This window comes from Pagrus pagrus (genome assembly GCF_965226575.1).
Source record: "Pagrus pagrus genome assembly, chromosome: 14".
Taxonomy (NCBI): domain Eukaryota; kingdom Metazoa; phylum Chordata; class Actinopteri; order Spariformes; family Sparidae; genus Pagrus; species Pagrus pagrus.
In genome coordinates, this window is record NC_140198.1 from 22,243,972 (window position 1) to 22,256,587 (window position 12,616).

General features: G+C 43.9%; 2 protein-coding genes across 6 annotated transcripts in view; one reads left to right on the plus strand and one right to left on the minus strand.

Moving 5' to 3' along the window:
- The first annotated feature begins 917 nt into the window (after positions 1 to 917).
- Positions 918 to 3,686, plus strand: zar1l (zygote arrest 1-like). Its single transcript, XM_084373095.1, has 4 exons — positions 918 to 1,497; positions 2,841 to 2,933; positions 3,035 to 3,109; positions 3,241 to 3,686. Exons 1-4 carry the CDS (start codon positions 949 to 951, stop codon positions 3,382 to 3,384), a joined length of 861 nt encoding a protein of 286 aa, XP_084229221.1. The 5' UTR covers positions 918 to 948; the 3' UTR covers positions 3,385 to 3,686.
- Positions 3,687 to 3,996: 310 nt separating this feature from the next.
- The window catches only part of fryb (furry homolog b), a gene marked incomplete at its 3' end in the record, with an annotated part of 63,590 nt that continues 54,970 nt past the window's right edge, over positions 3,997 to 12,616 (minus strand). For 3 of the 5 annotated variants that reach the window (XM_084373090.1, XM_084373089.1, XM_084373088.1), the window contains exons 54-66: positions 12,438 to 12,512; positions 12,082 to 12,252; positions 11,317 to 11,511; positions 11,067 to 11,204; positions 10,583 to 10,797; positions 9,845 to 10,049; positions 9,094 to 9,243; positions 8,881 to 8,979; positions 8,685 to 8,768; positions 8,344 to 8,361; positions 8,025 to 8,135; positions 7,044 to 7,279; positions 3,997 to 6,773 (exon numbers count right to left, since the gene is read on the minus strand). In XM_084373090.1, coding sequence (XP_084229216.1) covers positions 6,515 to 6,773; positions 7,044 to 7,279; positions 8,025 to 8,135; positions 8,344 to 8,361; positions 8,685 to 8,768; positions 8,881 to 8,979; positions 9,094 to 9,243; positions 9,845 to 10,049; positions 10,583 to 10,797; positions 11,067 to 11,204; positions 11,317 to 11,511; positions 12,082 to 12,252; positions 12,438 to 12,512 — 1,956 coding nt within the window. The remainder of the gene's footprint in view (positions 6,774 to 7,043; positions 7,280 to 8,024; positions 8,136 to 8,343; positions 8,362 to 8,684; positions 8,769 to 8,880; positions 8,980 to 9,093; positions 9,244 to 9,844; positions 10,050 to 10,582; positions 10,798 to 11,066; positions 11,205 to 11,316; positions 11,512 to 12,081; positions 12,253 to 12,437; positions 12,513 to 12,616) is intronic. The other 2 variants (XM_084373092.1, XM_084373091.1) reach the window with 2 other exon arrangements.

The following is a 12,616-nucleotide window of genomic DNA, read 5'->3' on the forward strand; positions in this document are numbered from 1 at the left end:
TTAAAGGATAAGTTCACCCAAAATTAAAATTGAATCATGATCTACTCACCCATGTGTGGATGGAAAGTCGGGTGAAGTTTCGTAGTCTGCAAAACATTTATGGAGCAGCATTTTCCTAAACAACTGAAGTAGATGGGGACTTGTTTAAAAATGCAAAAACAACTGAAAAAAACACACAAAATGGCTCCATACAGCTCGTCTGATGTAATCCAAGTCTCCAGAAGCCCCAAGATCCAACATTGATTTGAAAATATGTTATTTAAACCCTCGACAAGCAGTCGAGCTTGGGCACTGACTTCAGATGTTGTGCGCTAACACTTTTAGCTCTGCGGCTACAGAAGATTTCACCTTAAAAAAATGAGCATAAGTAACATCTTTACAAATTAATTTGGGATCTCTGGGCTTCCAAAGACTTGGATTACCTAGATGAGCTTTATTTGTTTTTTAGGAAGGGGGTTCACGTTTTAAAACAAGTTCCCATCTACTTCAGTTGTTTAGGAGAATGCAGTGACACTATTTTGCCGTGAAGCTGCAGAAATGCTTTGTATTTGACCATGAAACTTCACCAAACTTTCCGTTGACATGATAGGAGACGAGGACAGAATTTTCATTTTGGGGTGAACTTACCCTTTAATACATGTGTGGAGGGGATCTTTGAATAACAGACTTTAACAGTGAAATTCTGAATAAAACCATTTGACTTAAATCAAATGATCTCATTTAAAGTAACGCTTGTTGAATCTAAACATCATCTCTAAATGAGCAAACAGTATAACAGATATTTAGCCCATTGGCCTGCGTGATATCTTCAGACCTACTCTGACTCTTTCTGTCTGTGGCCGCTCAATCAGAGCCTGCACGCCCCTGTTCTCAATCAGCCAATTAGTGCTGCGAGAAGGCGAGTAAAATCCCAGCGGGGAGCCTTTGGACTGGTTTCATGGCTCCAGGATGGAGAGGTTCCTCTCCACGTTCCCACCCTACAGTGTCTGCGCTCCGCTGGTTCAGGACAGCGGCTGGTTAAAGAGAGATGGCCGCTTCATCACCCCGCAGGGCCTCAACTACCTGGAGCTCTGCAAGGCCATCATATCCCAGGTGAGCCCCGGTGTGCCCGCTCCTCTCAAGAAGGCCCTCACCAAAGAGTGCGGCGTGCAGGTGAACGCCAAAGTGGATAAAGTCGTGCAGTGCTCGCTGGGTCCCAAAACGCTCCTCTGCTCGGAGGGAGACCATCATGTGTGCGCCAAGAGCCCGGATCAGCTGAAACCACCGTGCCACACACCGCCTGTGAGCAACCTGCGCTTCCTGAGGCCCGTCTCCATCTACTCCCCGGTGTTTGACCGCAGGATCCACCTGAAGAAACTGTGCAGCGACGGTGGAAGTGAAGGAGAGGCTGAACAAGCCGAGTCTGACAGGGATGCGGAGACGGATCAGAGTGGTGAGGACACAGTGAAGGACTTCGGGACAGCTTTCCACCGCTCCTCAAAGGGCTCCAACTTTCAGGTAACCCTGAGGAGAGTTCACATAATCCTGCTGTACAATACCAGACCATATGGGTGCCAAACGATATCTGCTGGGCACCATCATGTGGCCCTTTCCTCCAAGTCCCTATGAACTGTCCAGAGGTGAATAGGCCTAGAAATAATGTGTGGAAATTTGATTCAGTACATAAGTTAGAAATGTGGAGCACAGAAGCACTCAGCTGAAATAATACAGGGCTTTAAATTAGATGAGATACAGGCAGGAGTTCAGGATCTATCATGAGTCCCACCTTAAGGCCCTCAACATGTTGGTTCATGACACATTTCGGTGGTGAATATTTCCAAACAAATCCTCAATTTGATGAGCACAAGTTTCTTATACTAGCAGCTTTCAACAACAAATCAGGGTGCTTTAAAAGGAGACAACACTACATGTGAACAGGTCAAATGTTTAACTAATAAAACGTCCTCAGCTGATCGCTTACCTCAAGACAATTTTTTTGTAATGAAATGTTATGTTCAGAAATGCAAATGAGGCACTCTTATTAAAAAAATCTACTCATTTGCATAAAATTCCTCAACAGAAATCTGAACATTGGGTTCAAACCTCCTGTTGTACGTCGGTGTGTCCAGAAAGTGGAAAATGCTGTCGACAGCCATAAAATGTACACTACTCAAAATGAGTTAGGGATATTGGGATATGGGTGCATATAATCATGGATATGCAATAAAAGTCAAATGAAATGTGTTGCAATACTTTTGGGGATGTCTGTGGTGTCTCCCCTTAAATAAAACATAAAAAGGAATTGAGACAAGAAACTCACGCTAATAGAAAATTACACATAAACAGGATTTAAGAAGGTTAATACAGAATGGATCAACAAGAATGAAAATGAAAAATGCAAGAAATGACATGATGGTGTTTGGAAGATCTGGGGTTATTCCATACTTACTCCATCCTTTTTTTGTAATTTGAGGCCTAGTGTTTGTTTCCTGCATGAATGCTCTCACTCAGCATGACATATAGATGGGCCTACTTTCATTGTGACATCATTTTGTGCCATGAGAGCTGGTATGATTAATCGATCAGTCATCAACTATCAAATTGTCCACCAGCTATAATTTGAGTAAATTCTGTTTCCAGCTTTTTAAATGTGAACTATTTTTCTGGTTTCTCCGCTCGTCTGACAGTAAACTGAATCATCTTTGGATTGTGGACAACGCGCTACATTTTCTAATATTTTATAGACCAAACAACTAATCGAATAATCAAGAAAATAATCACTAGATTAATCGCAATTGATAGTTGCAGCCCTCGTGCCATGGGTCTGTGCACAAATGAGTCCAGTGTCTGTTTCTCATTAGTTCCTGGAGCAGAGGTATGGCTTTTTCCACTGCAAGAAGTGTAACATCCGGTGGGAGAGTGCTTATGTGTGGTGCATCTCTGGAACCAGTAAGGTAAGATGTCTGTTGTTGTTCAGCATGCACTGTCTTATGTTTGGCAAAATATGCATTAATTATATGAATTCACATTATATAAATTTTTTAAATGTGGTCAGGTGTACTACAAGCAGCTCTGCCGGAAGTGTCAGGTGGGTTTTAACCCATACAGAGTGGAGTCCATCCTCTGCAAGGTATATTTTAGTGCTTGAATAGTTTTAGTTTTGAATGGCACAGTGTGATTTGATAATTTCCATGTGCCTGTAAGTTCTTCCTGATTATTAATGATATGTAAGTGATTCTTCCATTCACTTCACCGTCTCAGGGTTGCTCTCAGACCTGCTGCAGCTGCGAGAAGAAGCAGAGGCACATCAACATGAAGAGGCCTCACCGCCAGGACCTGTGTTGTCGCTGCAAGGGCATGAGGCTGTCCTGTGACGCCACCTACAGCTTCAAATACATCGTCTGACCTGCCCCTACATGTCTGGAATCACCCAGTCTTCATGTAGATCTGATGACACTAGTTACCTGTACATGTCACAGATTGGAAGTTGCCTCCAGTAACGAACTTGAAGAGATTGATTTATTCTCCTGCCAGCGAGTAGATGAATCTCTTTCTTGGTTGTTTTATTTGAAGCAACTTCTTTACAAAAAAATATATAAAGGAAGGCTGTCTTTGTGTCCCTTCATTGATCCTGGTGCTTAAACATGAAAAACTACTTTTTGTAAGAAGAAAAAAATAAATGAAATAAACTGCATCTTAAAAGTTGATTGAATTCCTACTGAATCGGTACTGATTCATTTTGAACCTTGAACTTAGAGCTGTAGAAGATCAGTTGGGTTTGACTCGTGCTGCTTGAATGTTTGCAACTTTAATAATATTCTAATCAACCAAAAATGTATAGTTGTAATGGTTTTTCCTTTTAAAAAAATAAATTACATTCAGTACTGTCATGTCAATGCTGCAGCTAAACACACTTGTACTTTGATGGGTTACAACAAAATCTTTTTTCTCGTAAATTGAATCAAAATGTTTAAAATATGAGATGGGAGGAGGGTTTTGAGTGAAATGCACAAGAAATAATTTTCATACGTCTTTTACTTTGACACCGACTTGTACAGAGCATCAACTCAAAACAACTTCACAAAGGCTGTAAAAGTATTTACAAGGTGAAAAAACAAAACGACTACAGTCTCAGATCTAAAAAGCTTTAAAAATGTGCAATTTCTTGTTTGGCATGCACACACACGTTCTCCCACACACAGGAAAAAAAAAACAAAAAACATACCCGCATGAGCTCAAAGCTCCCTTTTGTACCTCATACAAACATATCTTTCAGATAAAATATGATTTTGTTAATAAATAGTTCAAACACTCCATACAGTACACAGAAGATGCATGCATGGCAGTTTGATTTGAGAGGACAAACATCAATATAAAACCGAAAGTCAAATGAGTGATTTATAGCTGATCGGATATAAATAGACAAAAGATATTTGTACAGTAAATAACTTCTACAGGGAGAGTCACAAAAAAGGGCTGACGACAGGAAGTGTTCGACTTCAGTAGTAGCACAGATTTTGTTTTGAACATCAACAATGAGTGCTGAATGTCAGCATTTCCCTTACGTGTAAGGTAACTACATACCACACACAAACATATGCTACAATGGTTGTGCGGCCATAACTAGAAACAGTATACAGACAGAGAGACAAAAATATTTGTGTGTACATGCACCATCCTCATGGCATGTGAACACATAAGGTCAGCGCGTTACAGTGTCGGACAGTGAGACATTTACAGTGTGTACACTCACTAACGATGCTACCACTAGCCACAGAGGAGTGCACAGATAATGGTATGATTAGTCTACCAATGTTTACAACAGTAGTCAGGAGACGAGCTGGTTCACTGATACAGAATATAAACAGAGCAAAGGGCAGCATGAGGAATTACGCTTGAATATTCTGCATCCGCTCTTCGTCGATCAGTCTTTCAGTCAGTCTGGAGAGGTCAGACTTTTAGGGAGCAAAAAAAGGGACACTAGTACAGTAGAAAGCATTCAACTGGGTCATGCATTGCACAAAGTCCTCCGAAGGAGGCGTCGAAACAGTAGACACAACGGGAGAGAAAAGTTCATCCAGCGTTTTCCTTCTCAGTGAAAGTGACAGCCTTTTCTCTCACAGTAACACAACCTCCTTTCCTGTAACATCTTTTTTTAAAAACTAATACCAAAACTCCACTTAGTGCAATAGCGAAAAACTCTACCAGTGATGGTACATGGTTTCACGGGTAGTTTCCTCACTGTCTCTGGTGATACTACCAGCAGACTACCTGAAGGAGGCAGCAACAGTCAATCAAGTTCAATCAGGTCTTGAGTTCCTCTGGGAAGCGAGTTAAAAAATCCAAGCTTAGAGCCTTCACAGGTCCTCGGGCGCACAACAGATTAATGCTGAATGACGGCCATCAAGCAGGACTTAAACCAGGAGCACATCAATTTTACAACATGTGGCTGTAAAGCGAAAGCTAGCGCTCGCATAGAATCACATCAGGTCGTCTGTATCAGCAGGCAGCAATCTGTAGTATCTACATCCCAGTATCGTCTGGGACAAAGTGAAAAATCTACAAGTGTGTCGTCTTCTCCTTTTCAGATTCAAAATCTGCACAGGAATAGTTGGTTTCAGGCATTTGGATTCATAGGTCCTCTGGTATTGTACGTTCACGTCTCAGGTCTGGACGTCTGAAGGTTCAGCATTCAGGAGCCCCCCTGCTTTCAGCAGAGGCAGGGCAGCGTGCCCCACCTTCCCCAGGTAGCGAGTTAAGGGCGTTGCAGCACCACCGAAGGAGCAACAACAACCCCACGCTGCAGCCTCTCCTGGGCCGGTGGGACAGGGAGGGGGAGGAGGAGGAGGAGGAAGAAGGGATGACGATGGGGCAGGGCCTTGGGTTAAGACTGTATCATGGCGCGGGTGTAGGTCTTGCGATGGGCTCGAGTGTTTGTATGGAGAGCGGGGGAAATGGGGGAGATGTAAGCCCCGAGGGGGAACAGGTGGGGCGTTTGTGTCAGAGTGCGCGAGCAGGGTGGGTTCTGAGGCTACTGTCGGGAGCATGTTAGATGTGAGGGACGATTTCAGGTGTTTGCTGCTGTGTAGATTTAACAGCGGTGAGCTGTGCGATGAGTGTCCTCTGAAAGGATGATAAATGTTCTCGTCCAGATATCTCCGCCTCTGCTCTCGTGTGCGCGGCAGTGTAAAATCTGGTGTGTTTGAGCAGCTGTGCGATGAGAACAGGTCTGGGGGTTTGGGGAAATCAAGCAAAGAGGTATCAGAGTCTACAGTGGATGAGGATGAGGAGAGCAGAGGAAGGTTTTGGTCTAAATATGGTTCTGGTGTTGAGAAGGTTGATAGGCAGGCAACTGTCTGGAGCTGTGCAGCCGCGGCAGCAGACACACAGGAGGAGGCAGCGGCCAGGTGTGTGGGTGCTGGGCCTCGTCTGCCGGCAGCGAGGGATGTGGAGATGGTTTTGGGAGGGTCAATGGTTGCAGCGAGGGGGGAGGTAAGGGTGGGGAAGGAGGGGGTGGGGGGCTCCTGAGCTCCTGTCAGAGGCTGGTCGCGGAGGCGCTGGAATCGGGGAGGTAGGTTGTGACGACCCGGTACCCCTGGGCGCGGCGGATCATGTCGCGGATCTCCCCGTTGAGCTCCAGCAGCTTGGAGCAGATCAGGCTGAGGTCCTGGCGGGAACCGACAAGGGCGATGGTGCCCGTCTGGCCCAGCGTCTGGTGGCGAAAGTAGACGTTGAGCAGCGTCTGGACCTCGCTCTCTGAGCTGCCACCGAACACTCCGCTGGGCCACTGCCTCCTGAGACAAGAAGGTGTAACAGGTCAGTATGATAGATGGATAGTCACTGCTGCAGTTATATAAAACAACTGTTTAGTTTAAAGATGCCCTGCAGAGTTTTCTACAAACATAATCTCTGCAAAAGTTTCTTATACTACTGATTGAACAGATGAACCTGCAAAAGCACTACACTAATGAAAATATTTCAAGAGCATGTGTACCTGATGATTCAGACTCAAACTCAAGAAAAACACAGAATAACTGTAATACAATAAGTCTAGTGTTACCCACCTGAACTCCTGGATGTAGCGCACAGCTTTGGTGAACTCGTGGTTCTTAAGGCACTCCAGTATGGACTGCACAGCTGCCTCTGAGGTGGCGAAGCTGGGCACAACCATGGCTGCCACCTGGGTGGCGTGTGCGTGCGTGTGCGCCAAGTGTTTGTGCTCCAGGTCGCTGGCTACGGCCGCCTCCGCTGCCTGCAGGCTGGTCCTCAGATCAGTGAGCTCTCGAGACATGTTCAGCAACTACAGGGTGGGAAAGATACAGGCAGTGGTTGAGAAAAATCCGTCCTGAGTGCTTCACAAATAAATCCACAGTCCAGCAGCATTAAACAACAAATCGTCCACAGGCTTGTATAGGCAACCGGGACAGACAGGAAATGTCACATTTTTCACGTTACGTTACAATACACTCACATAAAGCCAGAAAATAAATAAATTGATGAGTACATAGTCACATAGAGCCCATTTTTCTGTCGCTAGTAGGGGTAGGAATAATAATCATCGACATACTGGTACAGTAGTGGCACAAGTTCTTTTCATTTGTTACTGTTAAAGCAGATATGATCACATATATCCCAGCTACATATACTATGGTAAAACAGAAACATGCCATTATAGTTTGGTTGCAGAGAAGTAACAAGGAAGTGACCAAAAATTTCGGCACAGAAACACAGTGTATCGGTAAGATACTGTTGTTTGTCCACCAGTGAGCACAGACAAGTTTATTATTTTTTAATTGTATAGTGTCTCGCTCAGTTCATTTTTCACACATTTCTTTAAAAACAAAATCTTAAGGATCCTTATATAATATTGACTGTATCTTATTTAAAGAAATATATATTTTCACACCCAAAAGTTGAGCAGAAAATCAATCTGACTCTGACAACAGATAACTTGTGTAGAGGATCTTCCCACATAGACAATCAATAATATAACTTGCTGTGTTAAGACTGTGGGCGATATGTTTGTGGACTAATATTTGGCTCACCTCAGGCACAGAGCTGATGGCGTGAACTTGGCCAATGAGCGAGCAGTAGGACTGGAAGAGGAGGAGAAGCTGGAAATGCAGCTTGTAAAGCCTCTGACAAAGCTCCAGTTGCTGGAAGACATTAAAGAAGACACAGGGTCAGATTCATCAGGAGGAGAGGACACACAGACACAACGGCACATTCACACATTCTCAAAGTACACACCACACGTGAAAGGGATACCAACACACAATAACAGCTAGCTTGTAGAGAAAATCAAGCAGTTCATTTAAGAAGAATCTAAAGCAGTGAAGTGAAGAAACTTGTAAGAGAACTTACTGCAAGAGACTCCATTTGCTAGACAGCGAGAGAGCGTGTTAGGGCGTCAGAGGTGAGAGGAAGACAAAGTGTCAATCAAACACATGCACAGCACAGTATAAACCACTACTATTCACAGTCAAGCTACCAAGAATTAGTCAACAGTGTATAAAACCCAGAAATTTGAAATCTTATGTAGTCCTTAGTGACTGTGGGAGTCAGGAGAATAAAAATAGAGAGCACACAGCAAACATGCAAAGAGAGCAAACATGGCACAGGAGAAGAAGTTAAACCTATGTGGAGCAGGTGTGCTTGTAAACTCTAGATATCGGCATGTGACAGTGAATAACTTTGTCGTGTACCTTCTCCTCTGAGTCTCCCGGCTGACAGGTGACCACACTCTCACCGGGGCACCTGGGAAATGTGTCCTTACAGTTCCTCAGCCACTGAAGGAAATAACGCAAGGTGACAAGAGAAGAGGAGAGATGGTGAGTATTTCATTAGTTAGTCACACATTTGCATGTAAAAAAAATCCAACGAAACAAAAGGTTGAGCTACCGATACAGCGGCCTCCTCTTTGGTGTTGTAGGTATCCAGATACTCCTGCAGCTCCAGCGCGCTGAACTTCATCTTCTCAAGGAGACCATAGGACATGATCTGTAGACCACCAAGAAGAGAAAAGGAGGTGAAAAATGAGTTGTTTTCCTTGACTGATCCAACCAACATGCTGCGATCAACACCAAGTCCAATGTGTCTGCCTTCAACGCTCACCGTGTCAGCATCAATGTAGATTGTGGGACAGTCTGAGCATGTGGTTAACATCTGTGAGGACCTGAGGAACTTTGATCCGATGCCCCTTAAGCCCTCTCCAAGGTAGGTGGCAACATCAGTGGTCAAGAGGCAGAATTTACCTTGGAGGTTCTGGGAAAGAAAGGTAATTTCAGAAATGACTGTACTGTTGCACACATGCATTTAAATCCTACTGGATATGAGAGTTTGCTTCAAGTGAAAAAAAGAGCATCATAAACTGTATTTCCATCCAATTGTCAAACTAAATGTCACCGAAAAGAAGAAAAAAACAAAATGCAAATCAGGTTTGTTTGCATCAACTGGCTTGGAGTGAATACGTTTTGTAAGTATAGGCAATCTTATGCATGGCTTTAATTATCAGAGTAGAAAAAGTAGATATTGTGAACTTGTTACCTAACCAAGCCCCCAGGAAGAGCACCAGGCTTTGAAGCCAACTTTCATAGTGACCAAACCGTGTAATTACAACGTCACCTGATGCACTGGGGCCCAAACAGACTTTTCCTGGGTGTAAAATGGTGGAAACATTTTGTTTGCAGAACCTGCAATGTGACATTATGACGCTTTCTTTTTTCATAAACCTTTTCTAATGTGATACCTCAAAACGTGCATTAAGAAACATTGATAGAAACACGGTTATTGGCACAAACAGAAACACAGACAAAAAATGTAAGACAATTATAACTGATATCAACTGGTCCTTCCTGTGATTTACCTTAAAGAGAGACGAGAAGACTTGGAAAGTATGGACGGCGCAGGACCCGTCTGAGTCGGTCACGAGCTGGTTGATGTGACAGCGCCAAGCCTCCTCGGCATCGTCACACACTGCGGGTTGGAAGGCTGCCAAGATGGCGGAGAAAAATGGAGAGGGGGGAGGAGGAAAACCAAGGTCTTCCAAGTCATCTACATCATCACGTAAGCTGTCGCCATGAAAATGGGAAAGAAACGGGGGCACAAATAATAAAGGGTTTTGATATCTTCCCCGAAAAAAAGTTTTGAAACAAAATCAAGTGTCCAGCTACAGTACCTCATGGGATTATGTGAGATGGATAATGTGATACCCTCTGTGCCACTTAGATATGGTTGAAGTAGTAAATGGAAAAAAATACTAGGTCTTTGTAAAGGTAGCCTAAAATATGAGTTACAAGGTGCAGAAAACATAATGCAACAAAGAAAAACAGTATATATTTATTTTAACTTGAGTTTACATGTATGAGAAGGTCAGAAAAGTGTGTTTCTTAAAATATTTACAGCGCACTTCATTGTGAATCACAGCTAATAATAAATTCCCTGATCTGTCCCAATGCTGTATACACAAACATTATGGTTGTGGCAGCTTAAGGTAAGCACTTAAACTGCAGTTTAACTGAGATTCAGTCCAATTCTCAGCTGATAAAAAGTTCCAGTGAAACAATAATCCATATTGTTTCCTGTTCCTGTCTGTCACATTCACCTGGGCAGACAGTTGGGGTCTAGAAAGTCCAGCGGTGGCTGGCAGTAGTCCGGGTTGAGCCTGTGGTCCAGATTGCGCGGCTGATCCTGAGGCTGCCCCGGCAGCTCCAGGGTGAAGCTCTCGCCGCAGTCCGAGCCGTGAGGAAGTTCGTTGGTGCTCAGTGACAGCTCGTCATCCTGGGCCTGAGTGTCCTCGTCATCAACACACACCCTCCCCTGAGAAGACAAAGATATTACATTTTCACAAAGGAAAACAAGCATAACTGTGAAAATCCACAAGCACATGTATATGTTAGCGGGGCAATATAGCTACGTAACAGTATAAGTCATTTTTTATCATGGCAATGGTATATATCATGATACTGTTTAGAAAGTGTTTAAAAAAACTGTATCATACCATACTTAATCACACATGTTCTACTTTAAGTTGCAACTTCCATCCAAAAAACACAATATATATGAGTATGTATGTATTATTTTCTCACGTGTAGGCCACGGTGATCATCACAGAGTGGTCCTGTGCCCGGTGTGGTGGCGTTGAAGGATTGTGGGTCGGCAGATGTGTCGTAAGAAGTAGATAGAGAATCAGTGTGGTTCGTTTCCTCTGATGGAGAAGGGTTAGTCTGGAACAGGGAGGCAAAACAGGAAATTCTTTAAACTGGGTCATCATTCCAATAACAGTCAATAAAGCTTTTCAGCGGATGTCAACGCAGAACATATCCGACAGTTACGCACAAGCTGAGAGTGGGACAGGCTCTGGCTGGTTGAGGACTCCTCCTCCTCTGACGACTCGTCTGAATCGTGGGGGTCCTCGTGACCCAGACTGGGGGTGCTGCCTGAGTGCTGGCTCTCCTCCAACAGGTCGCCGAGCTCTGTGCTGTCCAGAGATCGCCGACGCACGCCCCAGTTAAAGTTATCGACGGTCTCGCCCTGAATGAAACACACACACAGACACATTGAAAGACAAAGGCAGAGGCGATGGTAGCAGTGAATATCACTGCTGTGAAGACATAAACCTTCAAGATAATGAACAGTTGTCTAAGGTGACAAGCACAAGATGCAAAATGAGAAGTTACTCATGGAAATATGCTGGAAAGGCTGTTTGCATTCAATATGATGATCTTTATCCCATAAAGACATTAGAATATCATTTATCTCCATTATGACGAGTAGCAGTATTGTCAGAAATGTAGTTCTGCAACCAAGCTGTGAGAGCAAAATGAAGCACAATCATCCTTTGTTCAATCGGAAGGAAACAAAGGAGCCAGCAACACCACAGACAGAAGCTAATGTAAGTGCTCAGTGTAAGAGACCTTACCTGGAGCTCCTAGGCAGCGAGGGGAAGAGAGAGAGACACAGAGTTAGACAGAGAGAGAGACAAGGAGGAGGGACAGAGAAATACATTTCAAATATATTGATGTTAAGAAAGAAATGATGCATTCAAGGTAAAAGGGAAGGAAAGAGAGATTAATTACTAGCTACGCTTAAGATAAGTCTCACCTCTCCGTCCTCCAGCTCCACATCCAGGAAGTCAAAGTCTCGGAAAACCCTGAACTGCTGCTCGCTGGCGGTGTCATCGAGCGTGTCCTCTCTGGTGCCGCCCTCCTCTGACGACACACCGCTCTCCCGCACCTCCATCATGTCCAAGTCACCACACGAGGAGAAGATCACCTGAAGAGAAGGAACAAAAGAGGTATTTAGACTTCTAACAGACAGTCTGTGTTTATTCTCCGTTCTCCAGTGGTATTAAGTTTAGCAGCTTTTTGCCTCGAACAAAAGTGACTTCTGCCCTGTTGTAGTTGACTGTAAACAAGCACAGGTAGAGCACTGTAAACAAGAGATGGTAGGAAGCTTACAGATGGGTTCTTGGTGAGTCCAACTTCTTGTCCACAAAGAGACAAAACGTTCACCAGCTTCTCTCTGGTTCTCTTCTATTCAGGAGAAAGACAGAAAGAAATAAAGAGTAATGAATATAACAAAGACGAAATGAACATAAACTCTATTAAACTCAAGTTGTCTCCTGTTTCTTGGCTTT